This window comes from Megascapheus bottae, chromosome 23 (genome assembly GCF_031878675.1).
Source record: "Megascapheus bottae isolate mThoBot1 chromosome 23, mThoBot2.hap1, whole genome shotgun sequence".
Lineage (NCBI taxonomy): Eukaryota > Metazoa > Chordata > Mammalia > Rodentia > Geomyidae > Megascapheus > Megascapheus bottae.
This window is the reverse complement of record NC_143531.1, coordinates 27,119,636-27,146,102: the sequence shown is the minus strand read 5'-3', so window position 1 is coordinate 27,146,102 and position 26,467 is coordinate 27,119,636. Positions and strand designations below refer to the sequence as shown.

General features: G+C 43.2%; 1 protein-coding gene across 1 annotated transcript; it reads right to left on the bottom strand.

The window, feature by feature from the left end:
• Positions 1–339: 339 nt before the first annotated feature.
• On the bottom strand, positions 340–26,320 carry Clgn (calmegin). Its single transcript, XM_090356917.1, has 16 exons — positions 26,218–26,320; positions 20,935–21,030; positions 20,664–20,812; positions 19,678–19,754; positions 19,148–19,206; positions 18,522–18,663; positions 13,713–13,794; positions 11,963–12,155; positions 8,597–8,786; positions 7,458–7,571; positions 7,220–7,370; positions 5,098–5,313; positions 3,780–3,905; positions 3,421–3,580; positions 1,826–1,926; positions 340–580 (listed from the first exon to the last, which is right to left on the bottom strand). Exons 3-16 carry the CDS (start codon positions 20,805–20,807, stop codon positions 500–502), a joined length of 1,836 nt encoding a protein of 611 aa, XP_090213043.1. The 5' UTR covers positions 20,808–20,812; positions 20,935–21,030; positions 26,218–26,320; the 3' UTR covers positions 340–499.
• Between the last annotated feature and the right edge of the window lie 147 nt (positions 26,321–26,467).

Here is a 26,467-nt window from a genome sequence, read left to right as displayed (position 1 = left end):
CCGAAAAGAACACCTCTGAAAGTGAATCAATCCTGTGTACATGAACTGACTATAAAATTGAACACAAAGAGGTGGAGGTGGGCCTTGAGTACTGTAAATGGCTGATGGATGCAGACAGCCACACAGCTTCACTGCACCGGCTCTCTACCGCAGGATACACCCACTGTATTCTAAAATCACCATAGACCTTCTGGGATTGCCAGGCAAGTGGGAAGCCCACTACGTGATTTTTCCAAAGGCAGAGAGGTGGCTTCACAGTACTTCGTTCTGTAAGACAAACCCACACTACCTTCAAACTATTAAAACTAATTTGGAATGACATCCATCTCAAATCTGATGTGTAACTTGCCACTCTTTTATTCTAAATACAAAGACTGTTTCCCCCCCTCATAAGAAAGACTAAAATACATCTCCAAGAACAGCATTGTGGGTCTTTGGAGGTTCGGGCAGGTGGCCTGCGGGTGGCACCCCTAGTTCTCCTCAGGGTGGCTGAGTGCTCTCAGTCCTTCCGGACCCTCCGCTTGCGCAGTGACTTCACGGGCCCGTCCCCGGAGCCCGTGCTCTCGTCTGCTTCTTTCATCTGCAGGAAGCAATAGAGGGAGCGGTAAACAACAGCCTTGGCGCTGCCCAGGCCGGAGGCCGCTCTTGGTCCTGGTCAGGTCATGAGGACGCTCAGCAGCGCTCTTTGCTACAGGACTCAACTGCTGAGCTGGCTTGTACAGAGAATTTTCAGGGAATTTTGTACACAGTGCTTCCAGACAAATTAGAAGAAAGGGAAGAAATGAAATACCCAGTGTAATGCTTTATAGACTTTCCTTTTCTTTCCTCGGAATATGATTGTACGATATGCAAACACCTGGAGGAAAATACTTTATAATTTTATGTAACAGCTTGGCTGAAGCAATGTTAAAAGTCTGTTCTAGCCCTAGTCGCCTGTATTTGGATAGTTCTATCAGACTATACCTCCTGCAGTCTCAAACCCCAGGACACTTGAGCCTCTCACCAGGCATGTATGCTGAGCAAGCTTCAGCACATAAAGCAAGCATGGGAGTATGGCTGGGCCCTCGCCCCAGCCGCCGTGCTGGCCCTGCTGGGCCACAGTGACCCTGAAGGCCTGGAGACGCAGACAGCCCAGGCTCCCAGCTCCTGGGTGAAAGAAGGCTGTGCTCCTCCGCCATTCCCTGTCTGGATGGAGGTGGAAAGACCCTGTGGACGGTTCCACCTTCTGTCGGGTTACACAAAGAGTGAGCCTAAACTTCACTGGAAAAGACCTGCATTCATTGAAGACTGGAGAACATGGAGGCGCTGTTCACCCACCCAAGGGATGGTGTATTCAAAAGTGTGCCAAGACAGACGTGTCTATAACAGCCATGGAGTCGCCTTGTATTAATAGTTTCTGTTTCAGATATCCACATGGTCTTTTTTTTTTTTTTTCTTTTTTCCGGTGGCAGTACTGGGGCTTGAACTCAAGCCTGGCACTTGGCCACGTGGGCCTCATGTCCACTTTTGGCTTCTTGCTGGTTTGTTGTACACCCAGGAGTCTGGTGGACTTTTCTGTCCTGGCTGGCTTCAGACAGCAATAATCACATTTCAGCCCCTAAGTAACGAGGACTGCAGGTGTGAACCATGGGCTCCTGGCTCTATTTTTCAATAAAATGTTTTAATGACAAAGCTATCGTCAGCACTGAGATTTCCATTTTGTAAATCACAAGAATGCCTCCTTAGGCATTAGAGTAAACTTTCTTCCCAAGCTAGATGCTGTTTCGGTTGAGATAGTGCTTTTGTGAGTTACAGCGAAATCTAGAACTGCTGGAGAAGTCCTTACCTCATCCTCGGATCCGGACTTATTGGACTTATTCCCTTCTTCTTGCCCTTCTATGATTTCAACTTCCTCCTGACTTCTTTCCTCAGGTTCATCTTCCTTCTCTATAATGCACATGTCATTAAAGGCAAAGACTTAGTGAGCTGGAGTTCCTGCTATTGAAAAGTATACAGTAAGGAGATTTATTTAAATTCCCAAATTTAAAACCAGTTTCTTCCTTTCAAAGTTAAAAAAATAAATTGGAATTACTGCCTATTTTTATAAGTAATGAGGATCCTTTGTGCGGCAAGGGGCAATTGCACATGAAAACCAAAGAACCAAAATCATTCCTGTGCATCGTAATTGTAATGGTAATTAATAGTAGTTCTCTGCTTCATGATCAGTGATCATTCATCCTTACCATGCCGGTGGCTTGCACTCACCATGTGCACACTGTCTGGTGTTTTCTCTGCGGTGTCTTCTGCTCTGCACTGCACTGACTGACTTGGTTTTTGCTTTGTGCCCTTGCCGCCCATCACCTCACCACAGAGCGCACAATGCCTGCCCCTGGAGCCATGGAAGCTGAGTTGTAGGGAAGGGACGTGTGTATCCACAGGCACACGCTGGACCGGGTAGAGACAGAGCTTCTAGAGCAAGTCCCTGTCATACTCTGGTATTCCCCCGAGTCCGTGGAAATATCCGTGTACTAAGTGCTGACAAGTTACAAAGAAAAGGTGCTGAGAACTAAAAAAAAATGGTTACCTGTATACACATGTGTGTATATCTACATGTGTGTGAACATATAAGTTTCTTTTAGAAAGGGTATTTTTGGCTGCATACCAATGACTTAACCCATAGTCCTAGTCACTCAGGAGTCTGATATCTGGAGGACTGAGTTGCAGGCCAGCCAAGTCTGTGAGCTGGGGGTTGGCTCAAGTGGTGGAATACCAGCTCATGAGCAAGAAAGCCAAATGAGTATGTGAGGCGCTAAGTTACCGGAATAAGAAAGGAAAGAATAGTTTTTAAGCCATGCTGATATTTGGCTTGTTTTATTTCTACCTACATGTGTAAAAGTAGGTCTTGACAATTCAGTTCTAACACCTTCAGTAGTTCAGTGTAAGGGGAAGGAATATACATCTACATAGATACTTATCTAAATATTGGTATTTTTATGTGTGTGCATGTGTGTGTGTGAGTGTGTGTATCTTCCAGCAATAAACTATTCCACATGAAAGACTACCAGATCCAGAGCAACCATTCCAAAGAAATCTGATGTCACTATCATTGCTGTGATTATCTGCCTTCGCCTATGTTTCACCTACAAAGGCCACTCTGCCTCTGTGCCTCGTCTACATTCTCAAAGGCATGGGAAGTCCTCTCAAGAAGCTGTGGCATGTTGGGGCTGGTAACTGCTGGCCAGCAACACAGCCTTGTTTTCTGGGATGATCGGGAGCGTTGGCAGGGCGGCCGGTCGGTGGACCGTGGCTTCCCCCGGGGTAAGTCCTGTCCCTGGCGGTTCAGATGTACAGGCAAGCGCGCCAGCTGCTTATTTCAAAGACCATGGCCGCTTTTGTGAGCGAGGTCAGAACCTTGAAAGTAAGGCACCATCTCAGACTTACCCTTTTCAGGAATTTCACCGTCACTTTGCTTTTTTTCCTCCTCTGGGTCTGCTGGTGGCTCCAGGGCGGCCTTCTCCTCCTGCACTTCTTGCTCGAGAGCGCCCTTCGTCTGTGGCTTACATAGATCCGATGTTTGATACTCTGCAACTTCGTATTTTTTCTGTCATAGTTAAACATAAACTATTTTTACCCAAAGCAAAGCACTATTTAAAAATCTTCTCTCTTTTTGCACACAGTAAAACATTAGTAAGATTTAGGAAATTTAGGTTGTTACATTTGAGAATGCTCAATGCATAGAACACTTAAAAAGTAACAAATTGGAAAGAAAACAAAAAATAAGAGAAATTCATGTTCTTTACCTTTACTTTCCTTGGCCAGCAAAACAAAGTAATCAATGCGATTGGCAATCCTGCTGTTACCAAGTAAATGAGCCAAAGCCACGGGCGTTCTGTGGCAGCTACTATCAGCTGTTGAAATACACCAGGCTAGAGGAGGAGAATCCAGCAAAGAAAAAAAATGAAGATTTTACAAACTTGCATTGGGAAATTCAACCTTTAAAACATGTATTCTATATAGCCATTTTTGGTAGGAACTGAAAAACCTGTCAATCAAAAACAAGTCCTACAGTTAGGGATTTGGCCTAGTGGTAGAGTGCTTGCCTAGCATGCACGAAGACCTGGGTTCGATTCCTCCATACCACATACATAGAAACGCTGGAAGTGGTGCTGAGGCTCAAGTAGTAGAGTGCTAGCCTTGACAAAAGCCCAGGGTCAGTGCTCAGGCTCTGAGTTCAAGCCCCAGGACTGACAAAAAAAAAAATCCACCATTTTCCTACTTTGTTACATTAAATATTACAATTAGCATATCACCTAGTGAGACTTAAGTAGGAACTGTGATACAACATACAAAGAAACTTCTACCACAAGAAGAGTGACGTCCTTCCTTCTTCCTCCCTTTCTTTCGTAAACCTCAGGATAGAGCTATTTATTTAAAAGTATACAACCTCTAATGCAATACATTAAAAAAAAACTTAAAATCAGAACTCAGAATTGTCTTTTTTTGTATAAACCTCACTATAACCCTCAATAAATAAGAAAACTTCATCAAAGGATCATCCTTCCGGCTTGCTTTCTTCATGACTGTTTATATCTGAAAACACAAATTTCTTTTTTTTTTTTTTTTTTGGCAGTCCTGGGCTTGAGCTCAGGGCCTGAGCACTGTCCTTGGACTTTCTCAAGGCTAGAGCTCTACCACTTGAGCCTCAGCACCACTTCCGGCTTTTCTTTCTATGTTCGTGGTACTGAGGAATCAAACCCGAGTCTTCATGCATGCTAGACAATCACTCTATCACTAGACCAAACTCCCGGCCCCTGAAGAAACAAATTTCTTTATGGGTAACTGGGTCCTTAAAGCCACATCTCCAGGGAGCTTTATGTTGAAATATTTAGCTCACCCTTTTCTGTACTGTCTTTATGATTTACAGGTGAAATGAAATAGCATTTAATCAAGCTAACTTTGAAAAAGTATTCCTATTTCTGTGAGAAGTGGTTAACAAGAGTATAGTCTGTTGCCTTAGGATTCAGCCATGACTAGCTGCCTTGGAAGGGTTTGCGTGTGTAACCCACACCCAGGAGAGCGGCCCAGCCATTACCAGCACACACACCCATCATGCCATACCTTGTTCGCATTCTCTACAATTACTTTTACTCCCCAGCCTTCCATGGCCCATTGATCTGCTGTTTCCTTCTCAGAGCAGATGATAAAATTATCAAAGTAAATGTTGGGGGTCATAGACCAGAGCTCTAAGCCAAGAGCACAGAAAGAAGTCAAAAGAAAAGGGTGATCATCTTGAAAATAATCTGGATTGGGAATTTTTTGAGGACTCCAGATTCCCTGAAAGAAACAATAATTAGAGACATTTAATAAAATAATTATGAATGAATGCTTCTCAAGAAACAGCTGCTGTTGAATGAAACTAACAATAAGTTGAGGAAAAAGAAAACCATAAATGCTATCAATTCATTAGTCATTTAGAGGGAATGAAATTTTATTTCTTATGCCTTTCATGATGTTCTTTATAAATAATACTGTAAACTCTGCTTAAAAAATAAAAAGGGGGGCCGGGAGTTTGGCCTAGTGGTTAAAGTGCTTGCCTAGCATGCATGAAGACCCAGGTTCGATTCCTCGGTACCACATACATAGAAAAAAGCCAGAAGTGGTGCTGAGACTCAAATGGTAGAGCTCTAGCCTTGAGAAAGTCCAAGAACAGTGCTCAGGCCCTGAGCTCAAGCCCAGGACTGGCAAAAAAATAAATAAATAAATAAAATAAAAATAAAAATAAAAAAAGGGCAAAGTAAAAATCTAGCATACATAACATTTACGTTTCACAAGTCACATTATGTCAGACAATTTTTTTTTGCCAGTCCTGGTGCTTGAGCTCAGGGCCTGAGCACTGTCCTTGGACTTTCTCAAGGCTAGAGCTCTACCACTTGAGCCTCAGCACCACTTCTGGCTTTTTCTATGTAAGTGGTACTAAGGAATCAAACCTGGGTCTTCATGCATGCTAGGCAAGCACTCTACCAATAGGCCAAACTCCCAACCCATGTTAGACTGTTTTTAAAAGGGTGAATGAAGTTCTTTAATGCTCCTGCAGGCAGGTATCCCTCCTGTGCCCCAACAAACATGGCTCAGAGTTTGGTAAACTTCAGAACCACCACTGAGCACAGAATCGACATCAGCTCTGAAGCCACTGTCCTGCTCAGCAGGTCAGGTCCTTTCACCAAGGTGGTGGTTCACACTGCCATCTGAGGCCTCTTCCGTGTGCCAGGTGCCAGTACAGTTGTGGTCCAGATAGACTAGCCTCTGCAAGAAAGCAGTGCTGCGCATACAGCAAGGACTGGGAAGTGGAGATGTGAGAAAGTGCCAGCCGAGATGACCAGGAGATGGAACTACTGGTCCAACCCACAATACTAACAAGTTTAATATGGAAAAAAGGGTCATCAAAAGATGTCTAGGGGCCGGGAGTTTGGCCTAGTGGTAGAGGGCTTGCCTTGCATGCACAAAGACTCGGGTTTGATTCCTCAGTACCACCTACATAGAAAAAAACCTGGAAGTGGTGCTGTGGCTCAAGTGATAGAACTCTAGCCTTGAGAAAGTCCAGGGACAGTGCTCAGGCCTTGAGTTCAGACCCCACGATTGGAAAAAAAAAAAAAAGTCTAGCCAATATTTTTTTTAATTTGGAATTGTAATAACACCCTCCCCCCCAAAAATCTAAGGGGCCTTATCATGAGCACTAAGGATGAAGACACCCTAGGAGTCTTCTTGATGAGCAATCATTTATTTACTTCTAAATAAGAACTGTATCCCCAGGGTGAGCTTGCCGGAGTACTGGGGAAGAACATACTATAAAGTAATCTATCTTCAGTTCTTAATTAGCCTTCAAAATGACATAAAGAATGACTGGGCACGGTGGCTCACGCCTGTAATCCTAGCTACTCAGGAGGCTGAGATCTGAGGATCGCGGTCCAAAGCTGGCCCGGGCACAAAAGGACCTGAGACTCTCTCTCCAATTAACCTCTAGAAAACTAGACGTCGTGCTGTGGCTCAAGGGATAGGGACGATGCCCAGGCCCAGAGTTCAAGACCCACAAATGACCAAAAAAAAAGAGAATGCTTGACTGCATAAACCTAGATAAAGAGAGATCTACTTTCTTCACCTTCGTGAAGTTACATGTCAAACTTGTAACAGAGCGGGAGGGATGGCAGCGTGTCTGGGAGCAGATGAATCCAGGCAAGCATACCTGGTAGTCGGGGTTGCTGACCATGGGCGGCCTCCAGATGCCCTTGTACTTGGGGTTGTCCATCATGGGCGGCTTCCACTCACCACATCCAATGTGACAGGCCGGGTTGGGCATCTGAGGTGCCTCCCACTGCCCGTCCAGGTCCTCGTTCCTGAGGACAGGACAGCAAAGCCACGTCACCCCCAGGCCAGAGCAAGAAGAGGGGAGAAAGCCCGGGGCCGGAGTGGGGCGAGCTCACCAGTCATCAGGTTTCTTGGCGTTAGGATTCGGGATGAATTTTGGCTCATCATCAAGCCAGCCTTCTGGCTTAACGGCATTCACATCTTCTATCTGTGCGGGTTCACTTTCGTCCCTGTAAAGTATTAGGGCAAAATGCGCAGTTTTAGTATCAGAAGGTGAAAGAGAGAAAGAGATGAGGGGGGAGGGAGGGGCCACGAAGCAGGGAGGGATAGGACAAGACAAGGGATAAAGGACAAGGCTGTGACTAAGTACACTGGTCTGAGTGAATTCTGGATGGCTTCCCAGTATGTTGAGGATGTGACTAATTATAGTTACTGAAAAAAATTAACCCACAGCCACATAAAACAGCACACACATGAAGACCTAAAAATGTAAGCATATTAGTATTTTAGATACATGACTTTTCCCCCACATCACTGAAATTATAAAATATAAACACAAAAATCCACCAAAATAAAATCATTATTTAAAAAAAGAAAAAAAGCAAAAGGAGCCAGGAGCTGAAAGCCCACACCAGTAATCTGAGCTACTCAGGATGCTGGGATCTGAGAATCAAGGTTCAATGCCAACTTGGAAATAAAGTCCACGAGACTTTCTTCTTCCTCTTTTTTCTTTGTGGTGTGGGGGGGGTCCTGGGGGTTGAACTCAGGGCCTGAGCTGCTTTCTGCTCAAGGCTAGAGTACTTGAGCCACAGCGCCACTTTGGCTTTTTCTGTTTAGATGGTACTGAGGAATTGGACCCAAGGCTTCATACATGCAGGCATTCTATCACTAAGCCACATGCCCAGCCCCAGTCCATGAGACTCTTATCTCCAATTAACCACTGAAGAAAACCAGAAGTGGCGCAGTGGCTTAAAGTGGTAGAGTGCTAGCCTTGAGCTAAAGCAGCTCAGGGAGAGTGCCCAGGTTCTGAGTTCAAGCCCTACCCCACACCACCACCACCACCACTATCAACAACAACAAAGTAAAAAGCAAGGAAGTATGAATCCATTTTAGGAAAATACTTCACATAAAATTGTGAAACGTGAGTGGCTTGCCAGCTGTTGAAAGAATGCCTCAGTGGTTATATCACTGACACATTCATTCTATGTCCTCCTAGCGACACCCCTCATGCTTTGCCATGGAACTCTCTGCTCACCAGTCTTCTGGCTTGACAGCTGAGGAATCAGGGATTTTCACTCTGTCGTCCCACTCCTCAGGCTTCGTGTCACTGGGGTCATCGATCTTTCTGGGGGGGTTGACTGGAGGAATCACGTCTTCTAGTAAGCTTCCTTTGTTTACTACTTTTTGGTCAATTAATATTTCAAATGTGTTGTCCGGGCTCAACACTAAAGAATAATTTAAATGTTTCATTGTCATCATGATGGCAAGGCATTTTAAAGATAATCTTCTAATTACTAAAATGACATATTTTTGTGGATAAAATCTCAGTCCCAACTAAAACTAGAACTTCCAATGCATCTAATCAAAATACACTGTAATAACTAGAAACAATACTTTCTAAAATAAAGATCATGTTTAATTTGTATTGTTTTTTTATCTGATAGCTAACTCTGATGCTCAGGATCTCTATGTTTTGTTATTTTATAGTTACAGAAAGAACCTCTAACCTTCTTCAGATCTTAAAAAAAGGTATTTTACCCAGTCTCAAACTTAAAAAAATTGCAAGTACAATAGGAAGAACTCACTTCCCCCTGACCACTTGAAGTGAGGGCCTGGCCTTCTACACATCACCCTAAGGTGCCCTTCAAACAAGGGCATCCTTCTAGAAAGCCCAACCCTGCCGCCCACTCCCTTAGATCATACGAGAAGTGCAGAGAGAGGAGGCCTCTCCCATCTCCTGCGCTGGAATGTAAATTCCACACTGTAATCGCTTGCGCACTCTAACATGAAATGTCTTCTGGATAATTTGAAACATTCAAGTTCACACTTACTAGCACGCTTGTTTCAAGAGAAATTCTATCTAAAATTCCTCGAGCCAAATTTTCATAAAGTTCTTATCTTTATAATGATGAAATCAAAGAATTTTTCCTTCTTGGAGATACAATTTAGATCTTTGGCAAGAATGATGGGTAGAAATAACTGTTTTCTTTCGTAAGTGGAAATTGCTACGTGCACATCTGTAGTCATAGCATGTGGGAGGATGAGGAAGGTCTCAAGTTCAAGGCCAGCCTAGAACATACATACACCTAGGCCCCAGACTTGATTACATAGAAAAACCAAAAGAAAAACCTGAAAAAGTGGAAGCTACCAGCAAGCATCAAAAGGATCCTGACTTAACCAATTACATAGCTGAGAACTGTGTAGCTGAAGACCCCATTCTGAAGGCGTCCCAGGCCAGAGGTGGACTGCTATCAAAACAAATCCAATAACTGACACACAAACACAGTACAAACCCCAACCCAGAATTTTCTTCTTCCTCGTCCTCCATGATTTCCTCATCTTTTAGCTAAGATTATAACAGCTACTTTGCTACAACTAAAGAAGCAAGACTCAAGTATAGCTAAGCATAAGATAACAAAAAACAAGCACTGGGTCTTCCCAATCCAAAAAGAGCAATTTCTCAAACAAGTTCTTCAACACAAGTGGCAGCTGAAAAAAATAATCAAATTACAATTAAAACCAAAAAGCACACTGCAACTATGCATCTAAAAAAGAAACAAATTCCTGGGCCAAATCCTCTGCCCTGCCCAGGAGGCATCAAGCACACCTACAATCCCAGCACTCGGGAGGCAGAGGCAGAGGCTGGAGAGGAGGGTGGACACGTACTGTTACTCCGCTCAGAAGCCATTCCCCCAGAACCCCTGCAGAATAATGCCTTTAAGCCAGCACCACAGATTTTTAAAATGGCATTCAATGACTCAAACACAAAGATCAGCATTTTGGGGTACATGATTAAAAGAAGCAAATGTTTAAAAGTCAGACTTGCAATTTGATTCCAGCCTTACTCGTTCTTCTTACTCTCTAGGACCACATCACAAAGTTAAAACAAATCAGAGACCACAGCTCAGCTCACGCAAAGCACCTACCATACAGTGGAGCATATCAAGTGATCATGAAAACTATGTCTTCCTTTCTGGTCTTTTCCTATCTGCTTGCATATTTTTGCCCAGAGCCATCATGAAAGAAGTAAGATTAGAATTGTTCTTCCTCACCGGAAGCTGAAGATCTCTTAGGCAAAATGCTAAGACCAGAAAGGTCGCACATTTCAGTGTGCCTGGTTTTGTGGCTTTTGGAATATTTTCATGGACTTCACTGGTTGAGCTTTCTTAATTTGGAAATGTGAAAAGCTCCAAAATCTTAATGGGGCATGCATTTGAGATTTTGCTCATTCAGGTAAGGGGTATCTGTCAATCAGTGCTGCACAATCGTATTTATCATCTCTGTACAGAAATTCCCCCCAGGTAACACTTAGGTTGCCTCAATCAGTTTATACTCATACATAGTCTTTCTTCTGTGTTATTTTCTTTTGGTAAATTTCTGAAAGTGGAATTTGGTTTCAAAGGAAATAAAATTTGTATGTATAGTGTAGTTAGTATTAGTTGGTTACCAAACTGCACATTGACTTGACATAAAATAATAATAATAAACCACAAATATTTTTGCAACTGCAGAATTTTAAAGGAAACTTAAATGTCTAATCTGGGATGGAGTTGAAATGAGAAAGGAAACTGCTTGGAGCCATTGCTAGTGTCCTGCTAATGTTTTGGTTTTAAGTAATTCACTGTAACTGCATATACTTAGGAATAAAAACAAACTCCTTAGCCACATGGTGGCTCCTGTAATCCTCGCTACTCAGGAGGCTGAGATCTGAGGATCAAGATTCAAAGACAGCTGGGGAACAAAAGGACCTGAGACTCTTATCTCAATTAACCTCTAGAAAACCAGAAGTGAAGCTTGGCTCAAGGGTAGGGCGGTAGCCTTGAGCTGAAGAGCTCGGGGAGAGTGCCCAGACCGAGTTCAAGCCACATGACCAAAAACAACAACAACAACAAAAAACAGACTCTTTAGATGGTGCTCTTCTCTCCTCAATAGCTATGTTGAACTCCCACTTAAGTAAAGCTACATATGTTAATGTGTGGTGATGGCTCAATGATTCTCCTTTCAACATTGGTTATGTGCCACCAGCGCCATGAGGCCAGGACCTAACAACCATCACAACTGCAGCCAGAGTGGAGCCCAACCCTGTTATTCTGGCACCAAGGACCTTGGCTCTTGGGAACCTTTACTTTCTAGTCCCCTGCCTTTCTGGCATCGGTGTCACAGCGCCTAACATGCCCTGTCCCCTCCTTTCTTCTCTACCCCATATCTACTGGAAGACAAATTCAGCAGTTTTCACATGAGCTCTGAACTGCCTCACCACCACTGCATCTTCTATGGTGCTATGGTGCAGCCCATTTACCCAGAAGACAAGCCTGGAGGAGAGTGCAGGCTTCTTTCCCACCAGGAGTTTATCTGTAGTTAGCAAATGTTTTCACATCAACAGTGAATTAAAAGGATATACCAAGGGTATAAAGATGAGTCTTCCTGTCTGTAAAGAACTCTTTAAGGTCTACTTCTGGAGGTCTGGCATGTTTTTCTTCAAAAACTCCAGTTTTGGGGTTTTTGTGTCTGAAGATAAAATGAAGTTTATAATCTTCTCCACACTTATCTGGTCCAAACATAATGGTATAGGATGTTTTATCATAAAAATTTTCCTTCAAAAAGAGATGAATGATGGAATTAGTCCAGAATTACTTTAATGAATTTCTTTATTCTGTCCCATGGGTAAAGCTTACTATCAGCACCATATGCTAATTTAACACAAACAACAATAGAATCTGTGTAAATGACAAAAGGATATGGATATGTGACAAAGTTTGCTTGAAAATGCTTCTACTTCCTGAGAATATAACAAAAACTATATTAAGCAACATTTTAAAAGTAGCTTTAATTACTTGATATTAATCTGTATTAATATTTATTTCATGGACAATCATTAGAAGATAGTGTATTTATAACCTTAAGGCTAAAATGATTACTCACTACAACTATTCAGGAAGGAAATGACCGATCTAAGCCGAAAGTGAAAGCTCACTCCACATTTGTCTGGCATGGCACACTGGTTAAGAGGTCTAGGGTACAGATACTGAGGTCCGTGGATTATGCTGCTGCATGAGTTAGCTGTGCAAGGCCCAGAGTGCACGCTTCCCTCCTCTGAGTCTCTGTTATTACCTATGAAGCAGAGAGGCAACAGCACCTAATTTACAAACTTTCTCTGAGAATTAGCTGAAGCAGCCTTGTTGAATAAGATTCACTCAACGTTTGCCATCAGATTTGTGTCATTTTACCTTCAAACATTGAGCACAAGGGCTTCAACATATCCTACAAGTGGGCCAGCCACAAAGAAGCCTTTAATCCACAGCGTGGAGTCGGACAGGCACCTCAAAGATGACCCATTGATTTTATTCCTGTTACATGCACAGTTCCTATTGTAACCCTTTTCTACTGTGGGAGAATGCTGTAAGAAATTCCTCATACTTCCAGTTGTCTTTTTTTGCTTTTGTTTTTGCTGGTCTTGGGCTTGAACTCTAGGTTTGGGTGCTGTCCCTGGACTTCTTTTCCTCAAAGCCAGCACTCTACCACATGAGCCACAGTGCCACTTCTGGCTGGCTTTGTCTGAGTAGTTTACTAGAGATAAGAGTCTCACAAACTTTCCTGACTAGGCTAGCTTTGAACCTCGATCCTCAGATCTCAGCCTCCTGAATAAAGCGAATTTTAAGTGTGAGCCTCTGTCGCCCAGCTCAGGTGGGCTTAATATAAGGTCTTAGATTCCAAAGCTACTTCAATATGGAAAGGTTTCAATTAGCTATTTTCTGCACATTGCAGATCTTAACTTGGTTTGCCTTTTAACTTAGTTTTCTGCCTACTAAAGTTCTACTGCTTTGCTGTGCTATTTTGCTTTTCTAAAGAAACGTAATTCTTACTTTACAAAGTGTTTTAAATTGATATTTCAACAGCTATTGATATGCACCATGTCATCTTGGATTTATAGATGTGGTCAAATTGTATCTTCTAAAATTGATGCATTCATGTAACGGCTTCATATGAAATTCAAAGACAAACTGTCAAAGCTACATGAACTAACAATAGAAAAAAGACATTCAAAGCTCCCTTTTATATTAGTTGAAAATGAAGTTTTCGATTGTATCATTTATCCTTTAAAAATACTTACTAACTTTATTAAGGTTTTCTGAAGTATTAAAAGATCATACCAGAATCAAATCGTCAGTGTCTGCTAGTAGTTTAATGTATGCACCTCCACAATCAATACCTTCTTGAAAATTCACTTCATATCTACATGAAGGAAAAAGAACCATACTGCTGATAAGTAAAAATTGCTAATTACTCTTTAAAATCTAATGTAGCACTCACAACTCATCTAAGCAGAAATGTTTTATAAAACTCAATAGTAGTTAATATGTACAAAGCAAAACCTGTAGGAAATTTAACAAGAATGATTTTCTACTACTTTATATCTCAAGGCTTACATTTAAAGTATTATAAATAAGATGATTACATCAATTATACAAAGTCAGTTGATTCATTTAAATATTTTTTCTAATAAAACTGTTGAGGATCAAATAGCTAACTAAAACTATAAGAGGAAAACTTCAAATTCTCAGTAGGTATATATTACCTATATTCTTTATAAACTCAAAACCAAAAACCAAAATGGCTACAGCAGAGTTCAAATAAATTGCTGATGATTTTTGATATTCTGAGTTTACTACTAATTTATCTTTTAGGTCAACTATATATAAGTCATGTCTAGTAAGTTGTATATTTCAATAAATAGCTCTAACAAAGAAATTTCATAATCTCTGTCAAGAACGTGGGGGTATTTTGTGTTTAACCAGCTCAGATATATGGGAAATTATAGCTCTTTAACAGGATTTATAGGACTGTACAATTCTCAGCAAAATTTTCTATTTTTTAAATGAAATAGTTTTAGGACAAGCAAGTAATAGTCTTACTAAGATGACTCAAATTTATGACTCATGAAATTCAATGTGGAAATGGCCATGAAACTAAAAACCTCAGATTTTTTAATGCAATAAAACAAGAAGGTGAACATTAAAGAAAAAAGAAGAAATGATAACTTTTAACAAATGACTAGTTGTAAGTCTCTTGCATATATAATGTTATTGGTTATGCAGATAATGTTACCAAGGGCATCTTTCTACTTGTCAGTATGCGGATGGGAACTGAAGTGGTGAATTTGTTAGTGGCAACATACAATTTCATGCCAGTCATGAGAAACAGTGCATCATGCAGCTAATATTGTAAGACTATAGAGACTAACTACAGCTGACAAATTCAATACTACAAATTGTCTTTTAATAAATCCCAACAAATACATGTAGGAAATATGAGACAGTAAAGCAATATATGTCTTATAAAACAATAATTATGCAACAAAAGGTCAAAATAACATGAGGTCAAAGGAATGATGATAAGAATGTTAAAAATGAAAGAGGACTTTCATAAACTATAAAATCTAATAGAATACAACCAAAGTAGTAAATGAAGTAAATCACACAAACCTCAGTACCTTTTGTGTACAACAATGAACAGAATGAGAGGAAAATTAGAAAGAAATATTCACAATGGCATCAAAAAACTGTTTGTATTAAGTGGCATAATTAACATTACAATTGTGACCAGACTGCCGAAGATTATCTATAGATTCAATGCAATACCCACCGAAGTCCCAATGTCATTGTGTATTGAAATAGAAAAATCAATCCTGAAATTTATAGAAATGCCAAAGCTCAGACCAGGAGCAGTGGCTCACGCTTGTCATCCTAGCTACTCAGGAGGCTCAGATCTGTGGATCGCAGTTCAAAGCCAGCCCGGGCACTAAACAGTCTGTGAGACTCTTATATCCATTAATCGCCAAAAAACTGGGAGTGGCACTGTGGCTCAAGGGGTAGGACAGTAGCCTTGAGCTGAAGAGCTCAGGGACAACGCCCAGGCCAAGAGTTCAAGTCCCATGACTGGGTATCCTGGGCAATCCTGAGCACAAAGCAATGCTGGAGCTATCACAAAACTAGACTTGTAATTACACCACAGAGTCACAGCATCCCAAACACATCACAGCTGCCCAAGAGCAGACTGGAAGACTCAGAAATGAATCTGCAGTCCCACAACTAGGTGAGAACCAAAAACAGATGCGGAAGAAACAATGATCTCATGAACGAATAATGCTGGAACATCCACACGCACAAGACTAACGCCTACTACTCACCAGCATGAATACGAACGCAAAGTACACCCAAGACCTTAGCGCAAGACCTGAAATGGTGAAACGACCGAAAAGAAAAAAAGAAGGAAAGTACTAGGTACTGGCACAGAAAGTAACTTTCTGAACTCGGCTAACAAAGCTATTAGAACTAATAAGGAAAAGTCACAAAAGGTGGAGGCTATGAAATAAGCACACAAAAATCTGATACATTTTAATATATGAAAAATGAACATACTGTAAATCAGTTTCATTTACAACCATAACACACACACACACACACACACACATACACACACACCTCATAATAAATGTAGTCTAAGAAGTAAATGATCTCTACAACAAATATTATAAAACACCCGTGAGACAGATTAAAGAGTCTGAAAAACAAATCATCCTAAATTCTTGGATTGGAGGACTTGCATTGCTAACTTGCCCGTTCTACCTGGAATGACACACAGATTAAAGCGATCCCAATCAAAATACCAATAAAATACTTCATTAAAATCCTAGATGCCTAGATGGTAGCCCATGCCTGGAATCCTGGCTTTTCAAGCAACCGAGATCCAAAGGACTGCTGGTCAAGGCTTGTCTAGTCAAAACTTAGACAGAATTAACCAAAATACTTAGGTGGTGCTATGTACGTCTCATCCTTGTTATGATGGGTCAATCAACCCAGGCAAAATACAAAAGACTCTTTAAAAAGTAAGTGAAGTGAAAAGGGTGAGGGAAGTGGTTTTAACAGTTAAGAGTGGCTGCTTGGCAAGCACTGAGTTCAAATTCCAGAGCCACAAAGAAGTAGCTACAACAGTCTTTAACTTCATGTGAAACACAAAGACCCCAAGAAATTTTGAACAGAGTAAAGCTGTATGCATCACCATAGTAGATCTTTTCAAAGCATTCCTCAAAACCATACTAAAAGAAAACTGGTATGGAACTGACATTTTAAAAAATGACACATATCCAAATGGAACAGAAGAGAGAACCCACAAATAAATCCCTGTATCTGTAGCCAACAAAGTTACCAAAGAAATCCGTAGAAAGATCGGTCTCTTCAATCAATGGTGCTGTGAAAACAGAAACTACATGGCTGTCTTTACCCATATTTTTCTATTTTATTTCTGTGTTTTCATACAAACATTTTCATGTTTCATGCTTTTTGTTTTATGATTTAATATTTCATATTTTGTATATAAATGTTTATATTTTACATTTTTATATTAAACTCAGAATGCATCAAAGACCCAAATATAAGACCTGAAACTCTGAAGCTACTAAAAGAAATTATGAAAGACTACAAGACATCATCATAAATGATGATTAAAACACAGGAAGACCCCCCCACACCCACAGCATCATAGACAAAATACCAGTAAGTAAATGGGATTATCAAATTATGAAGCTGACAAAGGATGACAGCCATCAGTAAAGGGCAATCTGAGGAGGGTGGAAAATATTGACAAAAATCCATCTGCCAGGGATTACAATCCAAGACACAAAAATAAAACCCACCTCAAGAGCAAAATCACTCTGCAAACAATTCTCTTAAAAATGAGAACAAGGGCTGGGAATATAGCCTAGTGGTAAAGTGCTTTGCTAGGTACAGTAAGCTCGTGGTTCAAATCCTTAGTCCTATACACAAAAAGAAAAAGCCGAAAGTGGTGTAGTCGCTCAAGTGGTAGAGAATTAGCCTTGAGAAAGCTCAAGGGACAGTGCTCAGGTGGTCCTGAGTTCAAGCCCCATGACTGGCCAAAAAAATTTTTTAAATGAGAAATAGACCTAAATAGACATTTCTCAAAAAGAAGATAAATACAGACCAAAATGCAGCAATGTCATTAATCCTGAGCAAAATCCAAATCAAAACCACAATGAACATCCTCTCAGTCCATTTGAAATTGCTTTAACACAAAAGACAAAAAGAACAAATGCTAAGGAGCATCCTCATCAGTATGCAACACAAGGTCAACCATTATTCCACTAACAACCTATAACAACATTTTGTATTTGTTCAAATGGTGGCCATGTGCTTTATTACACGAGCTAGTATTCAAAATTCACTGAGATGACTGTAGACCAAAAGCTTTGAAGCACCATGAGAAACAGTAGACCGAGTACCACCGCTAACTTGCTCTGGGAAGTCTCTACAACAAGACGGACTACCGGGGGGCCAGGAGGAGCAGCGGGCTCTGGCCTACAGCGATTCTGGGGGATAATTTCAGGCAATGATGTTTCTGGGTGCTGCAGCAATGCTGGAGAGCCACACTTTCTGACCAAAGGAGGAAAGTTTTCTTACTACTTGTGCAGGTGCATTCCAGCAGGACACACGGCCAGCCAGGCCTCCGGCCTAGGCCCAGTGTGGGAGGGGCAAGGGTATCCTGACAGCTGCCCCTTCTCCAAAGACCACATCCACACATCCTTCAGAATCCACCTGCTGCTTGTCAATCACACCACCAGCAGATCGGCAGTAATTACGATGTCCTCTTGAATATATTCGAGTACTAATATCTAATGGCAAGTGACTTTCAACAAAAAGGTTAAAACTTAAAAAGTGACTATGTGCTGTGGTGGCAGAATGTATCTAATTTCAACACTAACTGGTTTTTCAATAAATAACTAGGGTTGTCCTTGTGTACATGTCAAGATCTAACTAAATAAAACTGAAATTAAAAAAAAAAAGATTTTTATACCCAGCACTAAAATCCAAGCTATCTTCAGATGCCAGTCACAGGATACAGGAATACAACTCCTGAGAAAGGACTCACAGCATGCGGAAACTTACTGGACAATCAAAGGTTTATCTGCGAAGATGAAAGGCCTTTCTAAGGCAGCTGATACTGCATGGTGCTTCGCTCTGGACTTGAGCACTAGTCCCCGGTCACCAGGGACCTGGTTGACTTTCAATTCTTCTATTTCCCATCTTCCTAAATATAAAGAAAAACAAAATAAATTAAAGCAGGTAGAAACATCATTCACCAGAAGTTAACTATGTATTTTTTAACAAGACTAATATGGAAAAAATAAAACCATATAATAAATCAGGAACTGTCTGAAATGTTGTGTTTGCATCTTCTCCTCTCCACCCTCTTCTCCCCACTCCTTTGCTCTCCTTTTCTCTTTTCCCATGTCAGAAATTGTAATGATGATGGGTAAGTTTGCTTGGTGTAGGTGTGTCCAGTGGGAGGTCCCCCTGCACAGCAGAGCAGAGCCTATCCATATTGCCCTGGGAGACATATGGACTAGCTGCTATGGAGTGAAATCTGGCACTGAGTTAGACACGTGGGTATCAGCCTAAAAGATGTCCACCGATACTGAAGAACAGTAGACTAAGAAACTGGACACTGAACCACAAAGCCAACAGGGAGCTAGTGCACTCTGGGTTATACTGCTTGACAGCGGATACTTTACCATCATATATAGAAATGTCTGAATCCAAATCATCTTTCTTTGCTTTTGATAAGACCCACCTATAAATAAAGTTGAAAAAAACCACATTGGCATTTAGAAATAAGGTTAGATGCTTTGTATATTAGAAATACAGCAAAATGTCCTGCAATACAGTCACCGTTCACATAAAAATAAATTTGTGTGTAGAAGAGGAAGGCAGGAAGGCACCCAGCGTGGCCCCAGCACCTGGCGAGCACAAGTATTAATCTTTACTCTCTTACCATTTTTAGTGCCCAAATTTGTCATCTGAATTTCAGTATCTGTTTCTAAGGAATGCAAAGTGTATTTGAATCTTTCCTTGTATAATAAGTAGCCAATCAAAGTAAGCCTTGTTTCATCTATAACATAAATATGTTGTATTTTTGTATCCTATCAAAGTGTTTAACATTTCTTTTTGTACATCTGTAGTAGAACTACTTCTCATGGAGCAATAAATAACTTCCAAGAAAGTTCTCAAAGCAAGGAAAACAGTCTCTTAAATGAATACTCACCCAGCCAACTTTCCACTATCAAATGTTTCTGTGAAGTATACTTCTCCTACAGGCTGAGGGGTCTTATATTTAAAAACCTAGAAAGTACGATTTTGAGAATTCAAAGTTATTTGTCTCACAAGCATGTTCACAAAATAATCCTGCAAATGCAGAATGCAGTGAAACACACACACACACACGCACACACACACACACACACACACACACACACACACACACACACACACAAGCTGTTACAGATGTGAGGTAGCTCGAGTCCTAAGCTCTGCCCCAGTTATGTCAATGGTGAAACAAACACGAGGGCAGCCGGAGGAAGCAATGAGTGGTCTCCGGACAAACTCAACATAGTCTTAGAATCCTAGTAAACAATGGTATGTAGGGATTAAAAGTAATTAGGGGAAAGCCAGGCATGGTGGCTCCCGACTGCAGTCTCAGCCACTCCACAGGTACAGCTGGGGTGGTTCAAGGCCAGCCGGGCACAGTTCTCAGAGTGGTAAGTACCTGTTAATCCCAGTTATGTTGGAGGTATAAATAGGAGGATCATGGCTGACCCCAGCAAAACTCTGAGATACTATCTGAAAAATAAAGACTACAAAAGGGCAGAGGCACATGGAAGAGGGCCTGAATTCAGGTCCCAGCACTTCCCAAAATTACAATAAAGGAGATAGTATAATGCAAAGTGCACAATATGCAAAGCTCAGTAACAGTTTGTGCGATTTCGAGGTGAACTCGTACATGTTGCTGTCAGATGAATCATTTCCAGGAATTAGGAACCCAAAGGACAGTGTTCAATGGACACAGCACTGCAAACAATTACGAGCAAAGCACGTGTGAGTGCCAGGTGATGCTGACGTGGTGATGATGACACCGCTGCTGGTGCAATGAGATTGAGTCTCTCCGATGCCCGCAGCACCTCTGGGGAGGACCAGCCCGGATGCCCGCAGCGCTCCTGGGTATCTTGTGAGGGATAGCACCTTGCCACCCACCTCGGGTCCAGATCCGCCCTCCTCAGCACCCATCTCTTCTGAGTTCTCACTGAAGTCCTCCACGTCAACACTGTCATCAGCAAAGTCTGCATTTGCTGAGATGAAGAGAAGACCCAAGCACAACCCAAGACCTCGGACACGCATACTGTCTGTGGAAGGAAGAGTAAGAGGCACATGTACTGCAATGCTGTAACAGAACCGGAGTTCCTCCCAATGCCTGTTTACTCTAGACATATTTTAAAGATAATTAACAGGAAGACTGTAATCATACCTTGAATAAGTAGAACACAAACTTCAAATCTTTCAGTAAATAGATTTTACAAACACCGGCCTTTGCCCAAAACCCAAGCAGCCAATGGAACAAAATCTAAAGATAGAGAAATGATTATTAAACTCACATAATATGTAGACTCCTTTTAAAGATAAAAGGATCATGATGATTCTTGAATGTTTACTTTTTTGTATAGTGTTTCTTAAGTATAACTGAAAGCATATAATTATAAAGCCAAAATACGTTTATTTACATTTCCTTACATCCCCAAAAATAAAGGAAAAGAATTTTTTTTTTTGCCAGTCCTGTGCTTGAGCTCAAGGCCTAAGCACTGTCCTTGGACTTTCTCAAGGCTAGAGCTCTACCACTTGAGCCTCAGCACCATTTCTGGCTTTTTTCTATGTATGTGGTACTGAGGAATCGAACCCGGGTCTTCATGCATGGTAGGCAAGCACGCTACCACTAGGCCAAACTCCCGGCCCCAGGAAAAGAATTTTTATTACATCTTTTATGGAGTTATCTTTTGCCAAAACCAAACTCAAAGATGAATCAAATATGGGGCTTACTACAACCTAGGCAATGGTTGTGGAGAAATTCTTGTTGCATTCATCTCTCCCCAAGTCTGTGTCTACATGGTCATCTGCCATTTCTTGAACTATCTGCTCAAATCATGCAAAATTTCTTTTCCCTGTGATACTGGGTAAGTACAAACCAGATGCAGTTCACTGCCTTAGCAGAAGTTCATCACCTGCATAATCACATCATCATAATTACATCATCATAATTACATCCTTTTCTACTCTCATTATATGCATAAAATTCATGTTCTGTTTCTTGGCGTTAAGAGAGTTTCAAACAAGTTCCTGTGGACACTGAAATGGTTATAAAGTGCCACTCATTCAAGTAACCCAGATCTCAGGGGTCAGCCATCCATCCAGACTGGAGAGTAACCATCACCTACCTCCAGAGTCACTGTCGACATGGGAAGACTGGGAAAAGTAAATTCCTAGAATTCTCAAACTCTTCAGGATAGAGAGAACTGTAGGTTTAGATGGATTTCTCTAAGGCAGACAGGATTCACAATGAGCTCATACTCTCCATAACTGAAAAGAGACAGTGACTACCAATGAAAGCCACAGAGAATGTGCAACTGTTACTTGGAACAGACACAGGTCTCTTCTACCATTGAAGGATGTAAGATCTCATAACATGCTTTTCTGTATCAGTGGAGGTGACCACGCAGTTCTGTTTCTCCTACAGTGTTAATGTGGTGTTAAGAAAGTCTCAAGAAAGTCAGGGTTCTCTATAAAGGCAGGATGTGATGCACATATTATTAATTTCATGTGACACAAAGCTTGAGGAATAATGCCAAGATATGAAGCGGGTGAGGGGGAGAATCTAGAGAGCTGGTGCAAGTCCCAGCAGGAAATCCTGCAGGCTGGAAACTCAACAAGAGCTGCTCTTCCTACACTGATACTTTGCAGGCTGGGTTCAAGGACAAGAAAAGGACTGACATCACCATCAGCCGCCAGCACTGATTCTCTTAGGGGAGACAGACTTTCTGTTCTATTTAGATCTTCACCTAGTCATTCTTGTTAGGACAATGTGCTTTCTTCAGTCTACCAATCCAGACACTTGAATCTCATCTGAAAACACCCTCACAAGACACAGTTCTAAATGATACCTGACCAAACGCTTGGCTACGCATGACCCAGTCCATGCAGCTGATACATATAAACTGGCCATATTGCCATCCACTTCCTAGAAAACCCAAGAACCAGGCACTACGTTGACTTTTCAGATTTAATTCTTTTCTATTTGAGCTTTTACTGTTAATTAACACTATTTACTGCTTTCAAAATCAGAGGAACTGAGTGCCCCAAATGTAAAATCCTTGACTAGTACAGCAGAAAGTGCCCAAGGAACCCTGAGAACAGAAATGCTAGTTGAAGAACATAGCACCACAAAGCAGCCCAGCAAGGGAGAGAGTTCTGAGGTCAGACCAGTGGTCAGGTAGCCCAGCTAAAACCTGAAGAGTAGGACTGAGGCACACTGATGACAGACAGACAGAACTATCTCTACACTGGATTTGAAAACCATAGCCACACACTGAAATGGAAATCAAACACTGAGTGCACCGTATTCAAAAGGATCTCTTGACAAAAACATTATATTGATGTATTCACTAATTCAGGATTTATGCTACTAGCACAAAAAGCAAACTCATCAGACCTAGAACACTCTTTCCTATTCCGAAGCTGCAAAGCATGCTGGTACGTGATAACTAAGAGCAAGTGAATGCTTAGAGTGCAGGGCAGGAAAGAGAAAGCTTAGCTAGAGGGAAGTAGGTGTGGTCAAGCCATTGGGTAGGACAGGCAAGTATTTGAACCAGCAAATCAAATACAATTAGAGGAAGCCAGAAATAAAATGAGTTGATACAAGGCTTTAAAAATCCTTGGGTGGGGGGTGCTTTTCTACAATTAACTTCCATGAAAATTCACAGCACTAATCCTTGCATATGGATGTCTCTTGCTTTTGTCAGACAGCCCTGGTTATGGAGTTTGGCCTAGTAGGAAAAGTGCTTGCCTAGCATGCACAAAGACCAGGGCTCAATGCCTCAGTACCACATACACAGAAAAAGCTTGAAGTGGTGTGGCTCAAGTGGTAGAGCTCTAGCCTTGAGAAAGCCCAAGGACAGTGGCCAGGCTCTGAGTTCAAGCCCCGGGACTGGCAAAAAAAAATTTTTTTTAAAAGAAAGCCCTGGTTATGTCAGTGTTTCTGGCCACCAGTATTTAATATTGAATTACTAAAAGTAGAGGGAACAAGTTTCTGCAGAGAAGGAAAATTATGGCCCAGAAAACCCACAGTTTTGCGATCTAACTTAAGGCCAAAGGGTTCATCACGTGATTAGTGGAACATCACATCTATGAAGAAACAGTGGCAGAGTTTTGCTTTAAATATGTTTCACTTCCACAGCTGTCACCATAATTTTCTTAAGAAGAGGTGATAAAGAAACATCATATTTAAATTACCACATCATGAAAGAACAGTGGACCATTCTCCCTAAAATCATGGGGTTTGTCAGCTATGTGGCATACAGGGGAGATGGGAAGGAAGGTATTGCAGCTGGGACACCTGCTTTGAAATGTAGCCAGTCCCACAAAAAAAATGAACACGTTTGGAAGAAATGACACGAGGACGTATTTATTTGTTGATGGCAAACGTTTTACCTGGGGCACAAAACTCCTCTCTCCAACTGGCAATGTGTCAGGTCCTTTCATTAGACATTGCAATTATGATAATTACCAGTAATTACAGACATGGTCCCCGGTCTCAAAGAGTATATGGTCTAGGATGCCAAGTGCATAATGAGCAAACAACCCGAGCATAATAGGTAAACTTGGTTGTGATGGTTGGCAACTGGGAATTGAGCGTCCATGACTGGAGCAGGGTTAGCATCTTTGAGAACACAGTATTTAAAGTGAGAGGCAGAGGACAAGCAGGATTGATTCCTCACAAGGAAACACCATCACGTCAAGTAACTGAACGAGGAGGAGCAGAGCAAGAAGACTAAGAATTGCCCAGTTTGCATGCTTGCTGCTGCAGCCCCAATCCCGAGTGTCTTATATTCAGGAAAAGCGAGGGCAGGGGAGGTAAGTAATTCTGTCAAGGACTCCAAAGACTCTAAAGGGAAGATAAGACTTCAGATTGAGCACAGTCCTTTCTTTCATTAAGGCACAAAGGAGGGAAAAAACCCTTTAATTCTCATTAAATGGCATTGACATTCCAGGACTAGAAAACACTGGACAAGGCTAAATAATGTCTAATGATGTGCCGACACATATTCCCAAGAGAACTGCTTCAGAACTCGGGAGAAGGCCCCCCCACCCCCAGGGCGTCACCTCCAGTGGCTACTTCTACAGCTCCCAGCCTGTGCTGGCCTGTGTGAAGGGTGATGGCTCTCCTAACTCTAACCAACACTCACGACTGAACACCAGCCGTAAAGGCGGACTTCTGACAGCCCTGTGGATGACCTCCGGTACAGTCACCGAGGCCAGGAGTGTAGACTAGCTTGTCCTAAGAGTTTAAATGTGCCTGGGTGACAACGGCAATTCCCCGGAAGAGAAGCAGAACCCTAGCTGTCCACTGCAGCCTGGATGGCATGTATAAATAGAAATGCATGTCTCTATCTATTTATCTATGTGGGGGGGGTCATGGGGCTCGAACTCGGGGCCTGGGCGCTGTCCCTGAGCCAAGCCCCACTTCCCGTGTTCTGGTGGTTGATTGGAGATAAGAGTCTCATGGACTTTCGTGCCAGGCCTGGCTTTGAACCTCGGTCCTCGGATCTCAGCCTCCTGAGAAGCCGGGATGACGGGCGTGAGCCACCACGCCCGGCTGCAGATTGACATAGGCACACGCGTACATACATGTATGATGCGTAATATGTACGTATATATTTATACAGAAATCAACAGGTTCCATGGAAACGACCCCTCTTCGGATTCTGAGAGTTCTCCACACAGACAGACAGACAGACGGACGGACGGACGGACCAACCGACAGACGGACAGACGGACGGACGGACGGACAGGAGTACGGACCGACAGACGGACAGACAGACGGACAGACGGACGGACGGACGGACCGACCGACCGACCGACCGACGGACGGACAGACAGACGGACGGACCGACAGACGGACAGGAGTACGGACCGACAGACGAACGGACGGACGGACCGACGGACGGACGGACAGACAGACGGACGGAAGGACGGGCGGACGGACAGACAGCCGATTCACAGCTAGGTCTCCGGCTTTGGTGACATTCGCTTCTCAGTCCCCGAGGAAGCTGCGCGGCGCCGGCGGAGGACGCGGCTGGCAGTGAACCGGCTTCGGGAGACCCTGAGGCCGCGCACGGGGGGCCTCGCGCGCGCCCGGGCGGGGTCCCCGGGCCGAGCGGAGGGGAGGCCCCGGGCGGGCGCCGCGACGCCCCGACGCCCCGGCGCCCCGGCTCGAGCGTGGAACGGCGCGGAAATGGCAACCGCTGGGTAACGGACGCGGCCCCGCGGCACCCGGAGGCCGGCCGGCCCGGCACCCGGCTCCCCGCGCCCGGCGGCAGCCCGCCCCGGCCGCCCGGCGCCCCCAGAGCCCCCCGGGCCCGGCTCCGCATCCACCCCGACCCTCGCCCGCCCGCGCCGGGCCCGCGGCTCGGCTTTCGGGTGGCCCTGGGGTGCAGCCCGGGCGCCCGTCCCGCCCAGGGGCCGCAGAGCCTGGAGTCCTCACCCCAAGCCTGAGGGAAGGTGTCGTGCGCGCCTGTCCTCGGCGGTGGCAGCTCAGGCGCAGGGACTGGCGGCCACCCGGTCCCCGCGACTCCCCGGCCCGACCCCGCCCGCCGCCGCCGCCCAGCAGCGGCTGCCAACTGCGCCTGCGCGAGCGCCCGCGGGCCGGGCGTGGCCGGGGCGTGGTCGGGCGGGGCGGGGCGGGGCATTGATTGTGGGCGGGGCTCCGTCTGCTGGAGGGGCGTGGCCGGCGT

What these genes read in the sequence shown, in the direction of transcription:
- Clgn (XM_090356917.1), bottom strand. Translation starts at nt 20,807, where the DNA reads ATGCGTGTCCGAGGTCTTGGGTTGTGCTTGGGTCTTCTCTTCATCTCA. An exon ending in AGGGCGGATCTGGACCCGAG is followed by an intron (nt 19,755 to 20,663) that starts GTGGGTGGCAAG and finishes CGTACTTTCTAG; the next exon opens with GTTTTTAAATATAAGACCCC. An exon ending in GCCAAGAAACCTGATGACTG is followed by an intron (nt 7,371 to 7,457) that starts GTGAGCTCGCCC and finishes TCCTGTCCTCAG; the next exon opens with GAACGAGGACCTGGACGGGC.